Source organism: Neltuma alba, unplaced genomic scaffold (assembly GCF_004799145.2).
Source record: "Neltuma alba isolate B1F8T4 unplaced genomic scaffold, ASM479914v2 tig00004156_pilon, whole genome shotgun sequence".
Taxonomy (NCBI): Eukaryota; Viridiplantae; Streptophyta; class Magnoliopsida; order Fabales; family Fabaceae; genus Neltuma; species Neltuma alba.
This window is the reverse complement of record NW_021633586.1, coordinates 26,581-53,466: the sequence shown is the minus strand read 5'-3', so window position 1 is coordinate 53,466 and position 26,886 is coordinate 26,581. Positions and strand designations below refer to the sequence as shown.

At 37.0% G+C, this 26,886-nt stretch overlaps 3 protein-coding genes and 1 pseudogene across 6 annotated transcripts; all 4 read right to left on the bottom strand.

The window, feature by feature from the left end:
* Nucleotides 1-306: 306 nt before the first annotated feature.
* Nucleotides 307-1,346, bottom strand: LOC114743866 (putative F-box/FBD/LRR-repeat protein At4g03220; annotated as a pseudogene).
* Nucleotides 1,347-3,055: 1,709 nt separating this feature from the next.
* LOC114743871 (fasciclin-like arabinogalactan protein 21) lies at nt 3,056-4,045 on the bottom strand. Its single transcript, XM_028932080.1, has one exon. It carries the CDS (start codon nt 4,043-4,045, stop codon nt 3,056-3,058), a length of 990 nt encoding a protein of 329 aa, XP_028787913.1.
* A 3,008-nt stretch (nt 4,046-7,053) lies between these two features.
* Nucleotides 7,054-8,856, bottom strand: LOC114743864 (putative dehydration-responsive element-binding protein 2H). Of its 4 annotated transcripts, XM_028932069.1 has the most exons (4): nt 8,694-8,856; nt 8,573-8,616; nt 8,027-8,238; nt 7,054-7,883 (listed from the first exon to the last, which is right to left on the bottom strand). In XM_028932069.1, exon 4 carries the CDS (start codon nt 7,826-7,828, stop codon nt 7,247-7,249), a length of 582 nt encoding a protein of 193 aa, XP_028787902.1. In that variant the 5' UTR covers nt 7,829-7,883; nt 8,027-8,238; nt 8,573-8,616; nt 8,694-8,856; the 3' UTR covers nt 7,054-7,246. The 4 variants fall into 4 exon arrangements, with proteins under 4 accessions (XP_028787902.1, XP_028787900.1, XP_028787903.1 ...); XM_028932067.1 differs by lacking the exon at nt 8,027-8,238; XM_028932070.1 differs by lacking the exons at nt 8,027-8,238; nt 8,694-8,856 and having other exon boundaries at nt 8,573-8,685.
* A 14,207-nt stretch (nt 8,857-23,063) lies between these two features.
* LOC114743869 (xyloglucan endotransglucosylase/hydrolase protein 9-like) lies at nt 23,064-25,284 on the bottom strand. Its single transcript, XM_028932077.1, is given in 5 exon segments — nt 23,064-23,646; nt 24,066-24,259; nt 24,734-24,834; nt 25,082-25,204; nt 25,207-25,284. Coding segments are annotated over 5 exon segments (888 nt in total). The 5' UTR covers nt 25,241-25,284; the 3' UTR covers nt 23,064-23,210.
* Nucleotides 25,285-26,886: the final 1,602 nt, after the last annotated feature.

The following is a 26,886-nucleotide window of genomic DNA, read 5'->3' as shown; positions in this document are numbered from 1 at the left end:
GAATAGAGGAATGTAAGAATATTAAAAAATAAAAAATATATATGATGAATTATGGGCCAAACAAATTAAATTATATCATCTAACGCTTCCGGTCACTTTGGCTAGCTATAGCTGTTTTCTCTCCAATTTATATAGCCACATCTTGTAAGTTATCATAGACAAAGAACCAGTTTTGTCGATAGAAGCTAATTAACCTAAAGTTGGTTTATATGCACACTAGCTCATACGTACATAAAAGAGTTAAGAAAAATAGAAAATTAAGACTTGGCTAATTTATGCCCAAAGAGAATTAATGTCAAAAATTACCTCAACGGACTGACTTTCGAGAGTCAAGGAATGAGCCAGAGATAGTCCAGACAACAAATTGTGGACACTTAAAAGCTTGCCCATGCTAAATTCTTTAGGTAATATGAAGAAACCTATTGAGGCCTCACGCAGAAATTTCGAATGCTCAATAATCGTCATGTCAGTCACTCTATTGTAATCCCAAATTAAATGTTGAAGCCTCGGTGCATTAATCCTTACCCAGCTCTTCTCGCTATACGAATTGAAACAATCCACTACTCTAAGCTTTTCTAGTATTGCACATGACACGTCCAAACTTTGCAGATGAAAACAGTTTTTTAAGCTCAAATCTTCGAGAACTCGACAGCCAACATGAAGGGATTTCAATCCAACGCACGCACGAAGGCGCAACTTCTTTAGGGATGGAAATGACGAATCAGAAAACAAATCAGAGAGAAATGGTTGGTTGTACAAAATAACAAGAGAGAGAGACAATGTTTGGAGAGACTTGAAGCCATCCTTCACAATAGAAGCCGGAGGCAAGCGAAAACCTGGATAACGCGATTTTAATTTCAATACCCTTAAACTTTCACTACCAATCACACACCTGGGAAAGTTGAAATAATCTTTTGTACCCACCTCGACTTCAAGCTGTCTAACGTTCTGCCTGATGGCGTTACGGATTAAACTATTTAATAGGGAGAAACTTATGGTGGCACGAAAACGAAGAACCCTAATGTCCGCGTTTTTGTCACGAATAGAGAGAACTTGGCTGATGATACGCGATTGAGTGGCGGTCAAAAGATGAGGCTCCAAGTGTTTGATTGAAGAAACGCGCAAGGATTCGAGAGTCGTGAAGTCGAGATCGGGATAGGTGATCCAAAGGGACCTCCATCTCTTTGATAGAACACTGGTTTGTGCAACGGTTTTGATGGGGAGAAGGAGACAGATTTGGTGAAGAGGGCATCGGGAAGATCACTGAGGCGATCGATCTTAGTTTCGACGTCGTCATTCTCCAATAACTCAGAAATCCTCCTGCGTTTTGTCGATCTCGTTTCCATGGATGCATTAATTGCATTTCCTCTCCCCTCCTTTGCTTCGTTTCTTTATGCTTTGAGTCGCTCAGATTTGAACTTTTCAAGGAGCAAACTCGGTTATGGGATCCAAAGTTTGTTAAGACTTGAATTTTTCTGTTTTGTAGATCACGAAACTCATCAAATTACTCTGAAGACTCGGTACCTGCATTTCTGTAATTCTTAATTCTTATTTACAAGTTCTAATTAAAAGGGGCTGAGATGTCAATACGAGTTTCCAGTCCCTATTTTTTTATTTCGGAGCACGAATAATATATACACACACAAAGGAGAGTGGATTCCTCAGTATCCCAAATCAATAGGAGAAGACTTACGTATTTGGTCTTATATGCGTTGTACCCTCTCCTATTATTTATAAGACAGAAAGAGAATGTTTTTTTATCCTATTTATAATTCATCTCATTAAATTTTCAGCGTAAATAAACTATTTTGTCTTTTACTTATTATAGTGTAGGTAGCTATCTCTTTTGAAAGGTGTACATATTAAATATGAGTAAAGTTAAAAAATTGTTATATTTTAATAGAAAGCTAATGCATTTTAAAATTTTTCTTGGTCTGTGTAAAATATATTGAAAGTGTTATATAAATAAGAGCTAAGGAGTATACATTTGTCCAATTAAATTAAAATAAGTAGATAAAAAACATTAATAAATATGATCAGCAAGAGTTTGTTGTAGAATAAATAATATATAAAAAAAATCACGTTTTAATATGTTTTAATCATTATCATGATAAAAGTACTAATGATCTGTTGAGAAGAAAATTAAATAAAATGTGTTGCCCTGAAAAAAAAAAAGGCAAAATAATATGCGCCAGATAATTGACAACTCGTGTCTCCACTCTCCACCTTTAATCCATCAACGAGACTTCAATTTCTGAAGACATATTCGGATTTGGGCCTTTTCAAAATAGGCCATGAGAGGATGGCTACGTCCACCGACGGAGTCCACGTATACGACCATCGTCTCTCGAATTAAATTAGCCTGGGATCTTGGGTTCAAGAAGGTGATTTTGGAATCTGATTCCAAAATATCAATTGATTTGTTGAAGAAAAAAGGCATCAATACGGAGAGCCTACTTTGTCTCCAAATAAGAGAGTTCATGAAGAATGACTGGGATCTGGAAATACGGAACATCCCAAGGGAGCAGAATCAACTTGCAGATTCGTTGGCAAAAGGAGGCTTATCTAACTCCTCTCTTTTTGATTCGTGTCCTCCTCATTTGAGGACCTTGTTTGAAGATGAGTGTTTGGGATATAATCCCCATTAGTTTGCTGTTTTAGTTTTTGGGCTCCTGCCCTCTTGTTTACCAAAAAAAAAAAAACAAGATGGCCCGGCTGTTATTTGGAATTTGATCGTACCTAACTCCACTACCGTATTGACTGTTCATGAGACTATTTTCATGATGCAGAACGAGAATTGGAACTCTGAGAGTAATAAACTTCGTTCGAACTCAAAGATTATTAGACTGTTGAGGTACTTACAGTTGCATTTGATATTAACCGCTTTTTCCCCGGATACCGCAAGGGAAACTTGATCCAACCTAACTTCCCTCAACTAGGAAACGTTTCAATGAATTGAAAATATCTACATGTGTAAAGAAGAGAGAATCAATTTGTTTCCCCCCAGGTCCTTGTGTGTGTATAGACATCTTGGCCAACCGTTGACCTTCCATCTTCATGTGGTGATAAGCGCATCCATCTTCAAAGCTTCAGAAATTCCATGAATTACGAACTTGTCAGAAATTGAAATGTCAGGCGCCACAATTTCCACACCGTTGATGACCAACATTGATATGAAATCTGGAACTCCTTCAATTTCAAGATATTCGTCAGAAATGAGTGTCTTCACCAGAGTCCTAGTCGGGAGTGAAGCGAGTTCTCTGTATGTCAGTCTTTGTGGCAGTATATGTAGCCTCACAGCCCTGTCAAGCAAAGATGATGGACTCCCCAGTAATGCCAAATCTGGAGGAGCCAAGATTGTGACAGATTCAAAACTCGTTGAATCTGTTCGTATCCGCTCAAGAACAGAATGCAATCCAATCGAAAACGAAGCATACCCGTTTGAGCTGAGCAACTGAACAATCCGGTTCCAGCCAACCTTGTCCTCGGATTCATAAAACGCAGAATATTGTCCAGAGTTCGAACGACAAGAAGCCGAGGGAACAAACTCCCAGCCCTTGCTCAAATCCTGAAAATCGACGGAAGAAAATGGTGCAAGAACCCCATGAATTGCAATTTGGTTTCCCAGGTACATATCAGGGCTTGATATCAACGCGTGATTGATCTCGACTAATCTTTCTCTCGGATCTACCTTGGTGATCGCTACATTCTTGTGACGAAACAGGGTTGGAATGCAACTCCCTTGGGGCTTCTCCAACAGGTCTTCCATCGAAGCCATGGAGGTAGAGGTATGGAACTGAAGGATCTTTCTCAATAGCGATGGAGGGAGAGAGGTGTTCCTGAGAGCAGAGTCTCTGATGGCAAACAAGGTTGAGTTCTGCGGAGGAAGGAAGAATGGAGGAGACCGTTGGAAAAGGTCAGCCATAACATTGAATCCCGATCGTCGGAGGGCATTGGAGGCATTCACTGAGACTTCATGGGCAAACAAGATGGCTTCTTGGTCTGAGTTGCTCGAAATAAAATGCCCCGCCATGGAAATCGCCATTATCGCCAGTGTTACGGAGAGGAGAAAGTAGACTGAACACCAACGCGTACAACAGGAAGCCATTGAACCTCGATGAAGATACTATCAGGGAAATGTAGCAGAAGGAGCCGCGGGTTTAATTTTCTGATGAGTTGTTTGTTCTGTTTCTCTGGCGGGAAAAATAGAGAAACGAGACTTGGTCACAGTCTTGTTTGTACAGGTAGTCTGAAAGACTGAAGTACAAATGATCCACCCAGTGCACACTGTAAAGTTCTACGTCATTGATTGTGTTGAAAAGTCATAATTAAATAATAATAAATGCTTCTGAAATTATTACTTATCCATCTTATTTATAAGAAATATTTTTTGATCTTATTTATAAGATATTGAGAGAAATTTTTTATATAGATGTATAATTTTACCCTTTATTTATTATTGTGTTGACTTTGTTTGTATGAGATAAAATGTATATTAAATAAGGATAAAATTAAAAATTTATTAAATTTTAAATGAGAGTTAACAAAATTTAAAAAATTTTTTTAATCTGTGTGAAACATGTTGAAACAGGACAAGGGGAGTATTATTATTAGCAGTGGTTAATTACCGCAATAGCGGATGCTACAACCGTCAGTCACAACTCATAATTCACAAGCAGCTGGCTGTATTGCGAACTTGTAGAACCTTTGTGCTCAACCAAAATTATATTCCTATTTTGGCAGAAGCCTCAAAATTAGATATTTGTAAACTGTAATGGAAACAGCTAACTGGGGTAAAAGAGCACTAGTCTCCCATCTCCCAATTCCCGGCATCTTGGAGAACTAAAACAAACAAGAGGATTGAGAATGTAGCAGTCAAAGTAAATATTAGACGAGGGCAAACTCACTTGCAGAGAAGATAAAGGAAAACAGGGAACATGAATCTCAACTTTATATTAACAACGTATGGTAAACAATGATCAGAAATATGATTTTGTGATGGCACTCTTAACGTCCTTGTTTCTAAAATCAGTGTTTTGCTTCCTGGACTAAATGTGAAGAAAGTGTGCAAGGGAAGGTCAGTGAGCAGCGTCCTTTCTTCCAGTGACCCTTATGTAGCAGAAAACTGCAGCAAACACGGCAGTAACAAGGCCACCTATAATGACACCTCCACCGGCCATAGACTTGTCTGTAGAATGATGCTTTCCCAGCCGTCTAATAATTGGAGCTTCAGCTGCTTGTGACGACTCTGTAGCCCCAGCAACTGGCTGATCAGCAGTTTTATCAGTCTTGTAATGCTGTTCAACTCCTGTCGCTGTTTTAAGCCCTGCCGACTCAGACTCATCTGCCTTGGCCTGAAGCACCCATATTAAAGCAGCTAGAAGAAATACCCAACCAAGCCTGCTCCTCATTATGGAGTTCGAACTAAGAAGTTTATATTGGTTATGCCTGATGCAGGATGCTTCGGGACAAAACCGAGTTTCAGGACTTGAGCTTTTGAGAGGATTAGTGTGAAACGAAGCACAGGCGAGATTTTGCCAGGGAACCTGTAGTAGGTTCAAATTTCTTGTGGAGGAGGTTGCATCTGATGTGCGTTTTATAGCAGAGAAATGGGTCCCATGCATTATAAGTGAGCTGTGAAAAGGGCTTGAGTTTGGTTTTGGGATTAACTATGAACAGCTTCCCCACTAGCTGTGTCTTCAAATTCAAACATGAAGTTTTGCTCGGCTTTTCAACTGATCAAGACTTCTGAGAAAAGTGATCCAATCCTAATTTCCCCCGAGTTTAGAGGAAAAAAACAGACGGGTTGTCACTGGGTACTACATTTTAATACAAAACCGGTAATTAGCAGGTGCATAAATCAATTCAGGAAGGTGATAAGACTGGTATTTCGGTCATTTGACCGCGTCATCGTCAAAGCTAGAAGGCTGTAAAGGAGAGTGGGTACCAGTTATTCATTTATCAGGAAAGTAGTTCGCATTAATTTGTGAAGTGACATGAGGTTACCTGCCCTTGCCTCTGTCAAACCTTATGAATGATTGTTGGAAGATTAAGGAATTAAATTAATTATGCTTATAAATCATTTCCGAAGTCAGCGTAAAAAATTGAAAATGTAATATGAATTTCACCAAAATATCTTTTGTGAATGGCAAATTTATTTATCTATCTCTAAAATACCACTCGTTTCATTTTTTTTTAAAGCATAATTTTATTTATGTTGGATTATTCTTTCATTAGAACAAAGTTTCCAAATATGCTTATGGATGTCTCAAATGGCACTTCTTAAGAATTGTGAAATTGATTAACGTTGCACTAGGACTAGAGGGAGTATCAATGGAATAAGTCGAAAGGAGGGCGGAGGGATTTTGTGCAGAATCTTGGGGCGGCAGAGCAGAGGCCAGCTGGTGAGTCTATAAATTATAATAATGAAGCGCTGCTCCGGTCAACGAAGATAATGTCCCAATCAGGGGAAGATTTCAACGAACTCCGAGGCTAAAAAAAGTCAAAATACCATGCAGCTACAACCACGGTACGTCGGTTGTTCACGTTGACGCAACTTCTAAGGTTGCCAGCCATTGTGCACTCAATGATATAACCTCGGATGATGCTCGTGATTGCAAACCAATCTGATCGCTCTTAGCTAATTCAATTTAAATAGGCGCTTTCCCTGTCTCTCACGCGATCATTTGGTTTCCCATTAATGATAAGCTACTCAGATTCCACCGCGCAATGCTAAGTAGTTACCTTAAAATTGGTTTGAAGTAGTGAGAGGAGACCGTATCTCTCTTTGCTGATTGTCCTTCGTTGCCATTAACCCCTTCCTCCTTTTGCAAGCTAAGCTTCCAAAATTCACAATTTCATATTCCTTGTTCTTCAACCTCCTTTGCACAAACACTTGCACGTTCTCACTTTCCAGCTTCGCTTCAGTCTCAAGTTTCACTGAAAAAGGTACTATTGCACTCCTATACAACCACCTCATGTATACTCAAGCAATTCATTCTTCCCTTTTCTTTGGGTCAAACGTTATCCAGTTCGGGCTGCATGAATAGCCACTTGAGAAAGTAATTTTATTTCGCGTTAAGAAAAGGGGCTGGAATCCAGTGTAGCTTAGAAATTTTGGATAGTTTACATTCTACAACAGCAAGTTCCAGGTACAAATATCAAAACTCATTCATCCTATGTTAACCACCGGGTGCAGAAGCTATGATTTCTAGACACATCCAAATATAAATGTGCATAATATACATCATGAAAGCGCAGATGAATTGATCCTCAATTCAACTTCCCCTTCCTCAACTTTTACATTCAAGGGAAGAGGTTTCTTGTCAGCACTGTCCAACTCAACAAAGCCGGAATTGATCGGGGATGTCACAGACTCAGCTGGCACTTTAGAATCAGATTGACTTGCAACTGGTGCATCTCTTGAAGATTCATTAGAAAAATTGGAGACTGAAACATTGGGAAAGTTAAGGCGAGCTAAAGAACCATACATTGCTCTTGCTGCTTCATCATAGGCAAGAGCAGCTCCAATGGCAGTGGGAAATGTGCCCAACCAGAGCCTATTTCCTCTGTTTGGCTCTCGAATTTCAGCGACCCACTTGCCCCATGTCCTCTGCCTCACGCCCCTATAGTTACAACGAGAGTTCTCGGGCCCTCCTTTACCTTTCATACATCCCTTCTTTGATCCTTTGGCAGGAACTTTCCGAATTGGCTTATCTGCGTCATTGCAAGAATCAATCTGGGCGTTATATTGTTTCCATCTCGCCAGCGTCTCTGCCAGGGACTTGGATCCATCCCCTTTAGTATGGGCTTTCTCTAATTTCTGCATGCAAGTTGCGCTCCTCGTGCAAACAAATTATCAGATAAAAACACCAAGTAACGACCTGCCAAAAGTCAGACCAGGCCTTCAGTTCATTTCAAAAGCAAGTGTAATCAAAATTTGATTATCTAGCTATGATGGAAGATATTAGAAATTACAAAAAGGAAGAGAAAACGGAAGCCGAGCACGAAGTGACCATCAACCCACCGCTCTTTCCAAGTTCCAATTATAAGGGCCACATCTGGGAGCCAAATACAAGTTTTACTTGTTTCGCAAACTCTAGGGAAATATGTTTTGCTGAACTCCACATCCACCGCAATAGCATTAGTGGATTTTAAGGATCACGTAACGGCTAGTGCCTAAGGTCGAAGATGAAACAAAATGCAGAGAGCTGCTGTTGCTAATGTAATGGAACATCACTGCATTTGAAATTGACTAAAAATAAGTCACGTTCCTCACATTCCACCCAACAACGAAACACAATTTAATTGCCTACTGGTCTAGTCGGTCCCGTTTACTTCTTCAACCACCATTTTTTTATTTACTTTGGTTTAGAATAAATCTAGTGGCGAACAAATTATTTCCCCAATTTACTTGAATTCGACTCAAAACTGAAACATTAGAATTAGTTCGAGTCGATGAGGCGGAAGAAATAAAGTGGGAAATCAGAGTATGAAGAGAAAGTGCAAAAATTAATAGAGCGGACAGTGAAATGAGGCCGCTGAAAAATCATAACTGGAGCATGGAGGATACCTGTGTTTGGGGGATGGAGCCAGGAGCGTTGACTTGCAGTGCGCCTGTGCAAAAGTCAGAGTGAAAAGAAAAATAGACATTGAAAGAAAGAGAGTGGGTCAGGGAAAGAAGAGGATGTTACCTTTGTTACATTCGCCGTCGTTATGTTCAATGTTTAACGAGGATGTCTGGGGATTCTGGATTGGGACCTGAGAGCCGCGAAGATTGCCGGGAGTCTAAAATTTCGACATTGCCGACGTTCTAGGGAAAACTCTGAACAACAATGAAACTACTTTTGGGCCTCCAAGAAGAGTTCTTCTATTCTCTTGGAACCTAGGCCCATCTTAAAATAGAAAGGAACAAATCTCTGGTTTTGGAGGGGCTTGCTTTTGGTGCGCGATGTTAATTGTGTCGTTTTTATTTGGAAAAATTTGCATTAAGGTAACATCCAAAAGAACTAAATAAAAATAATAATTAAATAAAAAATCTCTTGAAATTATCAAATTAATGTGAAATTTCAAGGACTCTCGTTGCAAGATATTTCACTTATTTAATTATTAAATTGCTCTCATTTTTTTAAGTATAAATTGACAACTAAAAAGACAATCGTCAACAATTTAAGGTGCAACGACTAGTAATTATTGCAATAGGTATTAACAACATATTTTTCTAACATATCACAAAGATTTAATATATGGGTTGTTAATATAATTGTTGCGATAGTTGTTAACTTTAAGTTGGTAACAACTACCTTTTTAATTGTCAATGTGTATTTTTAAAAAGAAAAAAAGATGAGAGCGATCTAATAATAGAATAAGTAAAATCTCTTGTAATGAGGTCTTTTGAGACTTTAGATTAATTTGATGACTTCAAAGAGCTTTTTTTTATATTTAATTCTCTTTGATAAAACCTCAATGCAATTTTCCCTTTTATTTGGGCTAAATCTAATTAAATAATTATATTTTTATTTGGGTTAAGGCACATCCAACATTCTGAAATATTTTTTCAAGTGCATCTAATATCTCAATGTATTTTGTGATACATCCAACACTCTGAAATATTTTTTAGGTGCGTTCAACACCCTTAAGTAATTTTTTTGCCTTTTGGGATGTGCAAAATTTTTTTTGATACTAGACGCATCTAAAAAAATATTTTAAGGTACTAGATACACACAAAAAAATACTTCACAGTATTAAACGTATTTAAAAAAATATTTCAAGGTGTTAAATGTAATACAAAATATTTTAAGGAGACTAGTTCGAGAAAATATTTGAAGATAATGATGCCCCTTAACTTCTTCTTCTTTTTTTTCCATTTTATGATCAAATTTAATATTAAACTCGGGGCAGGTGTAAAAATGAAGTTAAAAAATAGTGCCATTATGCGATGCGGTGACGTGAAAATCATCGTTTTCTTATGAAAATTAATACATGTTGTATCACTGAAAAAGGATTGTGAATTTGTGATTAAAAAAATAATAAAGATTCATATATCCTCACTCATGTATGCGGTACACAAGATGCAGGAACATGATTAAAAAAAAGACCGGACCGGCCGGTTCAACTGAAAAACCGATGAATTGATGTTCAGTTTGGTCAGGTTCACTTGTTAGACCGGTGATGGAATAAACTGGTGACAAACCAGTTTAACCAGTGTTAAACCGGGTAACCACCTGTTGGGGTAGGTTACCCGGTTTAAACTTTGTTGCCTTTTAAAAATGTACAAATTGGGGAAAAAAAAAGGTTTGCCTGGAAAGGAAAAAAAAGAAGGAAGAGGAAGAGAAAGATAAAGAGAGATATGCTGAACAAACATTATTATAAGAGAACTCTTGAATATGCTAAAAAATGAAGTGAAGAAGCATTTTAGCCTGGAAACTAAAAAGCATGGAAGAAAAATAAGAAGATGATTCAACATCCCAGGTTTCATCATAGAGACTGATTTGTTGTTGAAGCTGTGCAAGGGAAAAAACTGAGAGGGAGGAGAAACTAGAAGATTAGAAGACAAGAAGGAAGATACTGAGGCGAAAAAAACTTTAGCTGGAAAAGGGGAACGGGGAACCGTGATGTGTGCTTTAAGAGCAAGCTACCCCATTGTGATTCCTGCTTGTTCGTTGTTCAAGGAAGAAAGAGGAAAGCTGCCATGCGTCTTATGAAGGGAAAAATAAAGAGCGGTCATGTGGGAAAGAGAAGAAAAAAGAAGAGAGAAGCAAGAGTAAAAAAAATTTTTAAAAAAAAAGAGATATATTTTAACATAGTGCATCAGATTTTTGTCTCAGACATCTAAAAATAACATGAAAAAATTAACATTTAAAATAGATGCGTATTTTGGTAATGTTAATTGGTACAATTAAATATGAATTATTACTAATTATTATTTATAAATATTGTTATATTTTGTTATTATTAATTAAATTATATTATTTTAATATGACCGGTCTGACTCCAATTAGATCCTGATTTGATCCACTGATCTTTAACTCACTGTCTCAACTAGTTCAGTGACCAGTCCGGTTTTTTGTTCCTTACATGGAAGCTGTGGCGTGGATGAAGTGGGCCCGGGTGTGATAATTGGGCGGCACGTAACTTAGTAGTGAAGGAAACACTCTCTTTTTCTTTCTTTCTTTTTTTCCCCAGAACACAACATAATAGGCTCATAATTGGGAGGGGAGCTAATATATTCGCATAATTTTGTTTCGCTTATTTGATTTCTGAATCTTATAAATATATAGAATTGTATGCCTTGGAAACACCGACCAGTTCCAGCCAGCAACACGGACACCGCCCTCCATGGAAACCATCCTGACATTAGATGACCTCCTTATACCAGATGACCTCCTTATACCGGAAATATGGTATAAGCCACCTCAAACCGAGTACAGCCATGATGATTTCTTGAAGAAAGTTGTTTATTACAAGCCCAGCAAGCTGACAGAGACCACAATCGTGACAAAATGGAGTGAAGTGGAGAAGAGTTTCAAAGAGGGGACATTTTCTGAAGAACACTTGTATACAATCATGAACATCGGCTTCAACATAAAGGATCCTTCCGGTAATGATATTATCGAGATGGATTCAGCTCCAATCGAAGGGACCTTGAAGGGAACCCCTGGTACATCACCCATCCCTGGCTCATCATATCAGCAACTGAATGTTCAAAGTGTAGAGGTCAATCCGATAACACAAGCCCAGCCCACTCTCAGCAAAGAGAGCGGTGAGAGCCAAGCACGAGCTATAAGTTATTTTGCCATGGTGTTGATGAGACTAGCAGTTAAAGATCAAGAGCATATAACCAAGGCATTAGTGAGGATAAAATCTGCATATCCACAGATGTATGGTACTAGATCCACATGGTTGGCAAGTCTCCAGTTTCCGATCTCGTGGGCAAGCAAGGTGAAGACTGGACTGATGATTTACAATGCTATGCGAGGATCACTGGCATACTACTTAGGGGTCACCGAACTGAAGCTGAGTAGAGAGCGTAGTTCTCGAGCATATGGGTTGATGAGATTCGTGATATTTCAGCATTTGGAGTTGTCAGGGATGCAGGCATATCGATTATCTGTAGATCTCATGAAGCATCTGAAGTTCATTACTCTTGATCAGTTCTTAACATGGATCAGCAGTCCTGAAACCGAAGAGGCCGTTAGGATGATCCACGATATAAGAACGGTCTTAGATGACCCTGCCAAGGAGAAAACAGAGCTCCACTGGAAGTATGCCAAGTTGGTTGATCCCACTTACTTCATCAATATGAGCCCCAGAAGGAACAAGTACCTGACCTCTCTATTAGCAAAGCTAACGGTTGCTTATGGGCTAGGAGGTAGAGGAAGTTACGCAACTCCTGAAAATATTGCAGCAGTTAAGAACATAGGCCCCTTCATCGAGGAGAAAATCTCCAGGCATGTAGAGATCTTCCAAAAGAAGTATGATGAATTGACAAAGCAAGAAGGAAGTATTGGAGGGACGACCTGAAAGCCATTAGGAGGCATCATGACCGCGAGAGTAGGGGAGAAAAACCCAGCTTTTCAGGAAGAGGAAAGAGCAAAACGCCCTTGAGTGCTGCTGTGGACGTGATTGGGTGGGGGGGGGGGGGCGCAGACGGATGCATCTTCAAGTTGAAGTGGTTGCATGGGTCGTTTTCGTTGCACCATATATTTCGTGTTTATCAGTGAAGTGACTCCTAATATTTTTGTTATTGCTTGCTCGCTCGCTAGATTTGTGGTAGAAAAACAGTACAATATATCTCTAATGTGTGATTCAGTTGTGTTGTAGTGTTTCGGTTTATATGTTAGCGGCCTCCATTGGCTGCAAATTTGGTACTCCACCTGCTTAATATAAAATTTGTTTAACTATTTTGATTAAATTAAAAAAATTAGTTAAATTATGTAATAATAGTAAATATAGCATATGTTTTCAAAATACCCTCAGTTTAAACTTCTTTAAAAAACTGATATTTCAAAAAATATTTTAAATTATTTTATTAAAAATATAAAATGATAGAATTGATATATGTGTGGAATTAATGAGTAATAAGTACTCACTCACTTTATTAAATATATAGATGTATTATTAATGAGTAATAAGTATTACTGTGATATTTAATTATTTAATAGGGATAATTTAGGAAAAAAATTAGTAAATATAAGAAATAAATTTTATATTTGAGACCAAAATTAATTTTCTAATTAGGTTCTTAAAGACAGGAGAAGTATGTTTAAGACTGATTCGTATTCAAAATTAGTGGGAGCTATAGCCTAGACGTTGTCTTTTGTGGACTCCGTCCAACTTGCGCCGTATTTACATCTACTCCTCCTCCTCGTCATTTTCAACTGATTTACACACACAGATAAAAACAGTTAAATTTGTTATCAAACTTAAGTAATTGTTAATATTATCATTTTTTTTGTTTTTGATATAAGTCAGAGTATCTTTAAATTACTCTAGGTTTAGCCTAATCTCTGTCAAATCGGGAGGGTTAAGACCCTCTTAACAAATACACTTCCCAATATGTGAGTTTGTATTTTCCGTCTTACCAATAAGATTATTTATCATCTTAACCAATAGCTTATTTGTTACTGGCATCATATTAATTTTTATTCTCTTATCACTTTTACTAAAGATGGGCATATCTGATTTTTTGTTTTGTTTTTGGCCAACAAGCATATCTGGTTAAAAAGTATTTAACCCTCCTTGAAACTAAACAAATAATTTATTTTAAAAAAATACCTGTTTGTTAGCCCCTTATAGTAACAGCTGGAGGGAGTAGATATCATCTTCATGTTGGTTCACACCTATCATTATCCTGCCCCTCCAGAGGGTATAAGTTTTGCTCATTATTGCTGCTCTAAAAAAAAAAAAGGTTTCGGCACCTGAGCATATATTTATTATTTGGATATAACTTTTCCGGCAAAAAAAAAATATTTAGATACTATCTCCTGTTCTTAATATAAAAATTACTTTAATTTTTAATTTTATTTTAAATAGAAGATCTCAATTTACCTTGTCTCTCGTATTTATTTTTTTAAAAAAATAGTTATTATAATAATTGTACATGTTAAAAATTAGCTCAAATAATATTTTTAATTAATATAAATTATTAGTGAGGATATGCTAAAAGAGAGAACACATATTTATTATGAACAGTTAATTTAGTAAACTGTTTTAGTCTATTAAAATTAGTCAATGTACTTAGGTGTGTTGAGAACCAATAGTATCCCTTAGACACGTCAGCTTGAAGATAATAATTATAACAACCGTTGCTGATTGGGGGAATAAAACTGCTGAATCGTCATGATCATTGAGGATCTCATGTGAGTGCGAATCTGACCTCAATTATGTGAACAAGATCTGATCTTTTGGAAGCGTTCTTTTTCCTTTCCTTTTTATCTTTTGTTAATATAGCATCACCCTTTGATCTTGTTAATGAGCATAGCAATAAATGTCCGCGCAGTTGATCGAAGAATCGAAAAGAAACCGTACACTAATCAGGTATCTTGACTAGCATTTAAGAAGTGATCTCTCGACTTTTGTAAAAGCATTTGGAAAAATTATTTTGCAAATCTTTTTAATTTATCTTGATTTTGAATTAAGGTTTTCAACTTTTTCTTTTTATTCGATCCTTCAACTTATTGTTAAGTTTATTTGTCTCTACTGTTAAATACATATTGACGACGTCAAATATTTAGCTTAGCCACTAAGGTGTTTGACTAAGCTTTCCTTTTTTCTTTATTGTTTTGCTCGGTGCTTAGCATCATCTCCTTTCGTAACATTCTTTCTACTTGAAAATGCCTCACGGTTACTTCCCACCTCTCCATAAAACCTTTCCTTCCCTTAATCATAGTCACCCAAGCCTCTTTATCTATTTTCATAGCTGTTGATCAGGGCTCAACTTCCTAACCCCAACGTCTTTGAAGAGCGAAATAGAAACGATACCCAAAAAAAAAAAAAATCTTACATGTAACATCCGCAACCATGAAAAAAATCATGTGTGTGGTTAGGCTCATTTGATCACCTTCCGTCTTCTCCTACGGCTCTCATTGGCCATAGTGATAGGATAAGCCCTTTTGTTAATTAAAAGACTCTGTTTGACTTTGTTTGCAGCACAAAAAACAGAGCTGCCATCAATAGTAGCTGTCACTGGAAACTTCAATGACAATCCAATATGCTCTGACTAGCAAACCACCAACCTTGTTTACTGCCGCATGTGTGCCCTCCAAAGCCAACGTGCATGTCTTATACTTCCTTTTTAATGTTGATGCTTTTATCTCCCTATTCTTTGCCTCCCCTCCATTCATCCTTTTATTTCACTTGTCATTTTTAACTTTTGGATGTTAAATACATACATATATATATATATATAATATACACGTACCAAACAAAAACAAATAAGATGTATGTACTGTTTGCGGATTGGGGTATATGCGATGCATGTGAGTTATGTTCAACAAAACAGGGAATTAAGCCACGGCAACCCCTTCCTCAAAATCACAAGAGACCATTGGATTTAAAAGACAAGTGTCTGTTAGTCTCTTTCAACATATGTTCTCCAAATTGGAAGAATCACTTAGTGTGTTTGCTCCAAACATAGCTTCTAGAACTTCATGTCTTGTCCAAAATCATCCAATACTCATCTTAAAACCAATCTTTTGGTTCACAAACAGAACTTCACATCTTGTTCAAAGTCATCTAATATTGATGTTAAAACCAGTCTTTGGATTCACAAATGGAGACATTGAGGCTCGGAACTTGAGTCCCGACCGACTCCATATTTCCATTTGACCATGGGGATAGCCAGAAGAGGGTCTCGATGACTATGCAACTGAGGAAAGGGAAGGTGTTATGGGGAGGTAGGAAGGAAAGGCAAGTCATTTTCAAGCGGGAAGAATGTTAGAAACGAGATTGAGCGATGAGCAAAAAGAGAGAGGAGAGTTTGCTCAGACCTGAGTGACCGAGTTAAATTTTTAACGGTGTCATTATGAATTTGACGATAAGGATTAATAAATTTAACAATAAAAAGCTGAAGGATCCAACATAAATGAAAAAAAATTAAGGGACCTAATCCAAAATCAAGATAAACTAAAAAGACCTGAAAATAAATTGTTCCAAAATATTTTGTTAAGTGTTTTTAGGGGCTACTAGCACCCTCTCTGTCCTTTATAAATTCAGCAGTTGTAATAATCAATATGAAAATAATTGTGAAAAAAAAATGAAAGAGATGCTCCCTCCAATATGTTATTCATTTATCCTGGTTCCTGCTCTGCTGAGCCTCCTGTAGATTTCAGTGCTTGTTAATTATGCCATATCCACAAAGCAATCAATTTGATTAAAGTTCACTTTTTTATTTTAGTTTTTCTTTTCCTGAAACGATTCCAAACTCGAACGCATTATGGCCGGTTAAAATGTTAGGCTAAGTTATCAAAGTGGATGCGAATATGACAAGGTGCTTCTGGCGTTTACAAGACAAAGCAGCTCGATGCTTTTGCTTTTAATTTTGGGTACGGTTTTGCCTTTTCTTTTAGCAATTCATCATGGCGTATTATCAGGACCCACAGTTGGATAATTTGAATTAGCAAAAGGCCAAACAAAAATAAAGAATGGGCCCACGCAACTTTTCCGCCTAGGAGCCATTGAATGAGGTCCGTATATACCACAATTATTGTCTTCAGAGCGCGGAAATCAATCATCACCTCTTAGGTCCTCACTAATGACGACTTTGATGCTGTGGAAATGTACCAGGATTAATTTTCCACAGATGCTTTAGAGCTAAAGCTCCCCGCGTGGAAGAAAGACCTATGGGAAGAGATATCTTAGTAGCAAAGTCTCATGGGATTAGTCTATTATCAGTCGGATATCTAGTAGTAGGATCCATACAAAGCACTAGGCACCGAATGAATAAAGGGTTATTCATTCACCCAAACAACAAATAAAAGGTTATTGGGGAGAAAAAAAAGATCCGCGTATTAGAAGGCAGTATGTGAGCCCGTTCAGTTGAGTAATTGAAAAGAATAAATGTAGGGCTGGTGAAACACCCCAGCTCATAGTTTACATGTTGGTACGTGATGGGTCGCAGGCTACACTGTGCAGGCTCAAAAGGCCTGTTTTTTGGTGGGTCAGCAAAAGAATTCATTTTTTCCCTTCTTTCTTTTTTTTTTAATGTTTTTTTTAAATGTTAGTAGTTATATATAATCAAAAATAAAAACACCAGAAATAATATAGAATATTACAAACATCCAAATAAAAATTACAACACAATAAAATACAAATTGTATATGATTGTCTAATTTTCCAATATGATAATATACAAATTCCCACATTTTTTTCTAATGAAACCAACGAGCAACACTGAATAACCTTCTTTATCTAATTATTTCTAATAACAATAAAGTTTGAAGTGAAAATCTACCTTACTTTGGCTTCATTATTATTTTTTTTAAAAAAATAGGTGGGTTGACCCGCCAACCCGCCGTGGGTTCAGGTTACAGTGATGTGGGTTATATTTTTTAAGGTAATGGCGTGTTAGCTTTTGTTGCAGGTTCAGATTATGGCGGTGCGGGTTATATTTTTTGAGATGACGCCGGGTTGGGTTTTGGCCAATCCTAACTCACCATTTTTTGCGGGTTGGCAGATTGGATGTATTACCGGCTTTAGGTAGATGTAGCTTTTAGGAGGCAAAAATCATATTAGGTTATTTTATTATGTTTAGCATCATATTTAGGTATAAGTCATTTGCTTAAAAAGGTTACTTTAAGTCACAAGCTACTTTTTATGGCTTATATCTTATTTTGCTCATGCAAAAGCTGCTTTTCAAGATCAAAAGATACTTTGATTCTTAAGTTTATGTTCTCTCTATATTTGTCTCTACATATTCAATGTATTTCCTAACTGATTTTTAGTTATTTATTTTTAATGCTCTTTTAAATAAAGAATAAATTTTAATTAAATTTTTATAACATTTTTAATATTTTTTTATTTAATATTTATATAAATTGTTCATAGCATATCATTCAATTAATTACATAAGAGCATATCATTCAATTAATTACATAATATTATTTGGTTAAAAAAATTTCATATTACTATGATTTCTAGTTTAAATGTATTTTATTCATTAAATATAACTCTTCCCTATTATAATAATTTAAAATTATTATTTTGTAAATTCATTTTTTATCATTTTTAATATTCAATAAAAGTCATACTTATTTGTCATTCTATAAACTTTTACTTATCCAATCATAATCAAAATAAATTTTATAAAAATCAATCCAAATATAAATCATATTATCTTTTACTCAATTTTATGTTTCTAAAAATTAAATTAAAAATAAGTTTTTTTTGGGCCGCAAATTTAAACTAACCGGTATTTCACTGGGGGCAATCAGTGCTTTCCTCCTTATAGTCGTTTATCTAAATTTTCATGCCACCAAACAACATATTCTCTGTTAGTCCCCAACGCAACGTACGAGTTTTGTTCCTGTTTCAAGGTACTCCTTCTGTTCAATTTTATAAACAATAATTATTATCTTTTCCTATTCTTAAATATAAATAATACTAGTATTTACAAGGTATCTTAAATTTTATAACAAATTTTCTATTTTTTTACTAATTACTTATTTTAATATCTAATATAGTTATTATCTTATTTTCTAAACTATCATCTCTCCATTATACATTCTCTCTCTTTCATAATTCTGTTTATAATAATTTTTATTATCTCTCTTATACATATTTTAAAAAAATGATTTTAAATTTATATGTATTTATTGTCTTTTAACTAATTTTAATTAATATCTTGATATAAAGCAATGGAGGGAGGATACTTGATCGTGGACCCGCAGAGAGAGTACCTGGTGGCCAATGAAAGGGAGAGTAAAATTTACGGATTCTGTCGATTACTGAACGGGAATCCACAACAGACATAAGTCAACATTTACAAAATACTCTCTTCTCTACTAAATATAAAATCTATTTTATAATATAATTTACACTATAAAATAGTCTCAGAGTCACAGAAGTAGTAGGAAAATATATTGCTCTTGTTTTTTTGTTTTTATTTAATTTTTATTTTGATTCTAAATATAAAATTTCAATCTATTTTGTTTTTTTATATTTATTTATTTTTTTAAAATAGTCCTTGTAATGATAATAATTCTAATTAATACACTTAATTAACAAGAATATTTTAAAAAAACAATACTCAAAAAAACATATTTATTATAAATAACTAACTTAACTAATTTTTTTAAATTTTTTAAGTTAATTAATTAGTTTTTACAGTATGCCGCACTAGGAAGAAGATGTTGGAAAGATCTGGGTGCTTTCAACAGTAGCGTGGGCGATACTAATGGTGACGGGGACACACACACACACACACGGCAGAAATGGCTGGGAAGCTGGCGGGGTCAAACCGTCTAATTTCCAATGGCGCGGGCAACAGCCACCGGCCCGCTTCATTCAGCCGTTGTTACTCCCGCAAAGACCGGAGGAAGTCTAAAATTTTGACGTTGCCGCCGACTGCCACACTTCAACCCTAAACTAAATAAATTCCCCTCTTTTTTAATTCCACCCTCTGACGTGTGAATTGACTTTGTTTTACAACGAAACTACTTTTGGGCCTCCGAAAACAGTTCTTTTATGCTCTTAGAACCCAGGCCCAGCTGAAAATTAGAGCCAATAGTTCTCTGGACGGGTTTGCTTTTGGATATTTGGGCTAAATCCAAATAATTTAATGATTTTACTATCAAATTTTGTAGTAAACTCGGGGTACATGTAAAAATGAAATTTTAAAAAACAAAGAATGATTATGCAGTGAGGTGACGTGAAATCATCTGCTGCAAATTAATCCATGTAGTCTCATTATGAAATTATCATTAAAAACATTTTTTTTTTTGTATTTTTGATCCGATTGGCAGAGCAAAAGCCAAATAAGATGATCCAGAGGAGGACGCAATGCTGTCCGTTATTAAGCTTGGAACAATCTTTTTCCCCAACACGTTCATTTTCATTTTATGCATCTCATTTACCCACGCAGCAATCTACAATGATTCATTATTGGGGATTTCTTCAATTTCAAATATATCTCATACTTTTTCGATCCTTAATATAAAAACCATTTAACTAATTTGATTAGATTAAAGAACTTAGGTGAGTTAGTTAATTATAAGAAATATGACACGTTTTTCTTAAAACACCATAATCATCTTTCTTAATACCTATCTCTCTTCTATTTGATTATGGTTAAGGGAATATCCATAGAGATAATTTAGAGAAAAATGATAAGGTCTTATATTAAAACCAACTCAATAATTATGTCCTATATTAAAGACGGGAGAAGTGTGTGTGTATCAAGTCCACTTTCCATTACCTTCACATATATTCTAAAAATATTTAATGATACATCAGCATACAAACATTCTCATTTTCTAAAACACAGCACGTATTTCTCTTATTTTGTTTTACTTATTCGATTTCTGAATCTTACAAATATATGATTGTTTGCTTAGAATTGACTAGAATTACACTGCTTCATCCTAGCAAATTTTCTTGAAAGACATGGTGATGTGCGCTAATGATGGCAGATTAAGAATTAAGATATACTAGGGATTTTTTTGTAAGGATCATTTTTGTTTATTTTTTACTTTTATTATTTAAGAAAAAAACTCAGATCAAGCTGTTTAGAATCTATCATGTCAAATTCTCTAATTACAAATAGCCAAATTTCTTTTTTTTTTAATGTTAATTTATAATCTAGTACTATTAAATGTTAATATTTAAAAAATAGGAAACAAAGAACTTAAAAATACAAGTAATTTGATGTGGGCATTTTTTGTTATTTAAAATTGTTATGATTTGCTTTTTAATTATGGGAGAGTTTATTAATTGCTGCCTCGCAGTCTCAAGCGTGGTAAAATTTGTCAGCTTTCTGTAAAAGTAAATTGCCCCTCTCAATTAAACCGAAAGGGAAAAGCCCCCTTCATCATGACAATTGACAAATTGCACCTTATTATTATTATTATTTTTTGTATGAAATTTCATATTCCTTTTTTTCGTGACTTATTATCATCTTCGCGTTGGTCCGCATCTATTATTGTCCTGCCCCTCCAAACCTATCTGCTTTATCGTTCCAAGTTTTCTTAGGGTATAACTTTTGGTTTCGCTTAACTACAATCATTGGCTTTTAATATTTTTTTTCTAAAATATCTCCTTTGGCACATTATCATATGAGCATATATTTATTAGTAGTATCTTGATTTAACCTAACTACGTCAACTTAAAGATAATAATAACAATTTACCATTAAAAAATAGTACATTATCACTCCCGTTGATTGTATGCCAATTGACATTAATTTGAGAACAGATCTCATTTGAGTGGGAATCCGAGCTCAATTATGTGCATAAAGTCTGATCTTTTGGGAGCTTTTTCTGTTCCTTTTATTTTGTTAATAGAGCATCTACCTTCCACCCTTTGATCTTGCTAATTAAACCTAATTATAAATGTCATAGTAGTTGATCAAAGAAAGAAAGAGCCCCGTGCACTAATCAAGCATTTTTTACTCTGCGTCATTTGTAAATCCAGCAGTAGTAATAATTAACCATGGAGGAGGGGAGGGTCCCTTGTCCACGTCAATTGATTACTTCATCGGCCTTGTCTCGCTTTGAATTTTGCTCTCTCTTTCAACCCCAAACAACTTTTTCTCCCATCCCTCTCTTGCTCCTCATCCCTGAGCGTTAGAAGTTGAAACTCCACATATGTGTTTTGGACTGATTTCCCAAATTCGAACCCAAAGCTCTGTCGGCTGCTCTCACTTTGTCCTCGTATGCTCGGCCTTTTGCGTCCTCCAAGGGAATAACATTCTATTCTTTGATCTCTTTCTGGCTACAGGTCACAAGCCTATTCTCTTTGATAGACTCGGATGAAACGTTGCCAGTGGCAGACATTTAAGTGAAAGAGATGCTCCCACCAATATCTTATTCATTCATCCTGGTACACGCTCTGCTGTTCAGCCCATGGATTTCACTGCTTTCCAATGATGCCATATCCACAAAGTAATTAATATGATTAAAGTTTACTCTTTTTTTGCCCCTTTCCTGAAACGATTCCAAACATAAAACGCATTATGGTGACTTAAAATGTTGGACTAAGTTATCAAAACGGATGCCAATATGATAAGGTTCTTTCGGTATTTACAATACAAATCAGCTTCCCTGCTTTTGCTTTTCTTTTAGCAATTCATCATGGCATGTTATCAGGACCCCACAGTTGAATCATTTGAATTAGCAAAAGGTTAAACCAAAATAAAGAATGGGCCCGGTCAACTATTCCGCCATCAGTCATTGAACGAGGTCGATATACAACCATTTGTCTTTACAATGCAGAAATCCATCATCGGCCTTTAACGTCGCTCTTATTAAAGACGACTTTGATGCTTTAAGCTCGACACATTGGGAGGAGGACTTTGTCTTTCTAACGAGATTATTTAAGTGAATTATTAGGAACGGTGTCAACCGCACTAAAAGCAACGCATATTTCACATGTTTGTTGTCAAAGTTAAACGCCTGATTTTAAGAAACAGTGTTTGCAAATCATCCCGATTCCATGACCTGAAACTGAGAAGGGTGGAATATGTCATGTTTTCTTGAAATATTAAGGTTAAATCTATGATTCTGTACTCATCCAAGCCGTCCATATTCACTATTTTTTTATTGACAAATGAGCGCACGCACAGTAATATATATTCCCGAGTTCATATGCTGTTTTTTTTTTGTTAATAATACTAAATAACATTACTTATCCAAAGCAATGATCTATTCTATATTCCGAGTTCATATGTTTCAATCGGGGCTTTTTCCCCCAGTCATTTATCTAAAATTTCGTACCACCAAACGATATTTTTGCTCTTCCTGGTCCCCAAGGCAACCCCGTGAGCGTGTGGCGCCCCTCAATTCCCATTCCGAGGCATGTTTGATAGTGGAACCCGCACACACAGAGTAAGCGATAGCAAATGTGAGATAGAGCGAGAGAGAGCAAAATTTACGAATAAAGTGGATTGATTGGACAGGAAACCACAGAACAAATAACTTACATTCACAAAATAGCAGGAAAATATAATACATAGCAACATGAAGAACATGTTGGAAAAGACGGGTGATTTGATTTCATCAGTGGCGTGGGCGATAGTGACGGTGATGGACACACTCGGCGGGAATGGCTGGGAACCTGGCGGTGTCAGAGCAATAGTCATACACCATATGCTTGGCCTTAACCCACTTCAGCTGATGGCTCTGGTGCACATTAAGCTCCGACATCGTCGGCTCGTCCCACCAATACTTCTTATCCTCGCTGCTACTGCACCTCTTTGCATTATCCGCCGTCGCCACCGTCCCCGGACACTCGCACGCATTGATTTCGAATCCCTTGTACGTCGCCACGAACGGTGCGTGGCTCCAATCAGTCTTCACTCGACCACCCTGAGTTGCCCAATCGTCTGCGTTCCATATTGAGCTGTAAATTCCCATCGCTTGGTCCTTCGGGAATGGAATGCCTTTGTGTTCCAAGTTTGTGTGCACTCTTATTGGGGTGTCGTCCACTAAGAATCTGATTACAGCATATCATATTATACGAAATATTAGAAATAGAATAATGATAATGGTAATAAGAATACTAGTAAAAGGTAAGCATCTCCAGAGAAATTGCCAGAAACAAAGGAAATAGACGTCTCTGTCTCTATCCCCGTTTCTCTGCGATGTTCCCATCAGTGGTATTGGCTTAAAATGTCTTGTATTCCTTCTTCTTTCAACAGAGCCTGTTGTTATGTGACCCGATGGGGACACAACGACACAAGCCATATCATAGCTCAAACACCAATTATTATAAAGGGCTCTCTGCTACATATCCATGTGAAGACAGCCCTCTTTTCTCTTTTCATTCTGTACTTTTGATTTTAATTATGGAACACCGGCAACGGTGCCTAGCAAACTAGAATGCAAAACAGAGATTGAGTTCTTGGTGCTTACACAACTTGGCGCTGATTCCAGAAGATAGAGTATGCATGGAAATCCTTGCTGGGGTCGAACCAGAGGTTAAGTCTCTGCTCCCTATTGCCCACTCCATTTACGTACACGTTGGTCTGGACTGAGTATGGTTCACCCGTGGTGTTGCCCAAGAACTCGAAATCAAATTCATTGTGATTTGGACCCTCCGATGACATCTGCATCAACCGAATAGGTCAGTGCTGGGTCAGTTATCCAGCCACTAAGGTTATGGACAGATAAAGGTTTATTCTTCAAATTAATTATCGGAATCATAAACGGACAACCACATATTTAATCAGATTGAAAACGAAGAGCTTCCATCAAATTCGAACAGATGTCCAATCGAGAACCGTGTTGACCACACTAATAAATGCTTGATGTAATTGGATATAAAGTCATTCACGGGTTAAAACGAGTAGGCAGCGGTGTCCCGCTTGTCTAGAATAAACCCAAGTTCTTAATTTGTCTGTTCCTTGAAAATGTTCAGTGCATGAAGCTGAATAGTACGTAAACAATTTAATTAATTTGTTTAGGAGCAGGGACAATCAATGCACGGGGTAGTTCGGAGCAATAATCCCAACAGCCCCTAATAAAAGAGTAAGCTAGCTTTGTTCTCCCTTGAGAAAAGAGAAGTTGCAGTATCCACTTACATAGAAAGCAGTCACAGTCCCAGCAGAGTCACCCTCCACAAGCTTGAGCTGAATGCTCACTCTCCCAAACATATACTTGCTTTTAGATGCAAAACCAGCACCTGAAACGTTCAAACTAAGATTATTATGGGTGTTCCTGTGAGCCCAATGTCATTATCGATATCGATCCAGGACAACAATTTTCTGGGGAAAAAAAAAGAAGAAGAAGAAGAAACCGCGCACACACTCTTCGGCATTCAGGGATGATTTGTATTGCAGTGTTCAAGGCATCTAGCCTCGGAATAGAGGTGAGTTTCTTCTTATTAATTATTTCGTCCAGGAATCAAAAGGGAAGGAGTGGAAAATTACCGGAATAGTTGTCAAGTTTGAGCTTGACGAGTTCTCCTTCATACATGAAATGGTCTAAAGCCCAGCTTGGCTGGAAAAGTTGCTCAAACTTGGCGGAGGAAGCCAACCCCACCAACATCAGACCACAAAAAACCCCAGAAAACCAGACATTCTAGACATGATGGCAGTGAATGCAGAAGGAAGGAGGAGAGGAGAACAGGCGAATGGGGAAGCTTCTGCTGTGAGGGCGTGAGAGTGGGAGCAGAGAGTGTGGGGTTTTATAGGCAGTAAGCAATATTTTCAAATAAGAGGCTTGTCTGAGAAGGGCCGATCCGAGAAGCCACGTCATCAGCCACGAGGGACAACAAATTCCGAGGAATGAGAAAGAATTAGCCGTTGGTGGGGGTGACCACAGATAGCTGGCGAAAGCTGTGAAGTGTCAGAGCGTCAGTGGTGGAGTGGTGGGGGCAGAGGGCCGATTGCAACGAATAAAAGAAGGACATGTGGAGGAATACAGCTGGAAGGTTGAGTGTCCAGCTGTGAGTACATGAGTGAATTTTTAAAAAAGGGCGCAGCTTTTTCTTCCAAGGCGTTTTGATTCCACAGAAAAGAGGGATATGTTAATTGTTAAGCAGATCCGAAGGCCCTGAATGCTTTTAGGTCATATGATGGAGGGTGAGGAGTGAGGTGGGGGGCGTGAGAGGTTCCCTTTCTCTTTCATGATTTTAGGTGCTTTCATCACAGCATTTCCAGCTGGACTCTACTACCACCAGGCCCCACTTTCCCAGACCATGGCAATGCCCCCTTCCCTCCTCACAGTAAATGGGATGCAAAACTTTCACCACTTTTAGTACTTGCACCGCATAATATAAATATGATAACATAATAGCAGAAGAAAACAAGATAAATGAGAATGAAAAAAAAGATTTTCAAGGTCAAAAAACAAAATGAAAAAAGATTGTTTATAACATTGAAAAGCATATGCGCATTGTATCAATATACAATATCCGAACAAAGCAATGAGCACAACTTTGAAACCATGGATAGGATTCGTTTATATATTTATGGTGGTTGTATTAGATATCTTGTAGATAATATTAAAGTTATAAAAATTGTACTCCTCCTCCTATTCTAAATATAAAACCTCTATATACACTATAAAATAAGTATTATATTTAAGATAAGAAGAATAATATTTATAAATGACATTGAAAGAGTAAAGGGTCTCGCAAAGGGGAATAAGTTTTTTATTTGGTTGGGGAAGTATTTTTCTAAAATGGAAGGACGCGCGAATATCTGTGTGGATGTCGGGGGAATGGAACAGAATACCGAAGCAGAGAACATTTTTCTAATAGAAAGGAACATTGGATGAGATCTCAAAGGGAAGAATGGGCAAGTGGGGGTTAGCATATTTGGGGATTCAGGAAGCCTTGTTTTGGTTTCTATGTTATACTCAAATCTTGTCCCCTATCCCCACCCCGTCTTCATGTAAACCCTTCAGCTATGGTTTTTATTTCTTTTGGTCAATAGACGGAAGTAGTGGGGCGCCCAAATCCATGAAGAAAGGAAAGAAGCAGGAAACTAGACACTTTACTGTCTCCTTTTTTCGTTAAGAGTTTCTTACAGTGTGGGCTGTAAAAATGCGGGAACCCCTTTGCCTTGCCCCCTCAGATTTAGATATTTTGGTGGGGCATGTCAGTACACCTAAACTGTCAGAAAAGTGAAAAAATTTAAACAAAGTGAGGTGTGATTGACGTCTAAGAGGAGCCACCTCCGTTGTTGATTGACGTCTGAGAGAAGGCCCCTCCTCAGTTCTTCTGCTATCG

Coding starts and splice junctions, on each gene's coding strand:
- LOC114743864 (XM_028932069.1), bottom strand. CDS start 7,828: ATGCAGAAATTAGAGAAAGCCCATACTAAAGGGGATGGATCCAAGTCC.
- LOC114743871 (XM_028932080.1), bottom strand. CDS start 4,045: ATGGCGATTTCCATGGCGGGGCATTTTATTTCGAGCAACTCAGACCAA.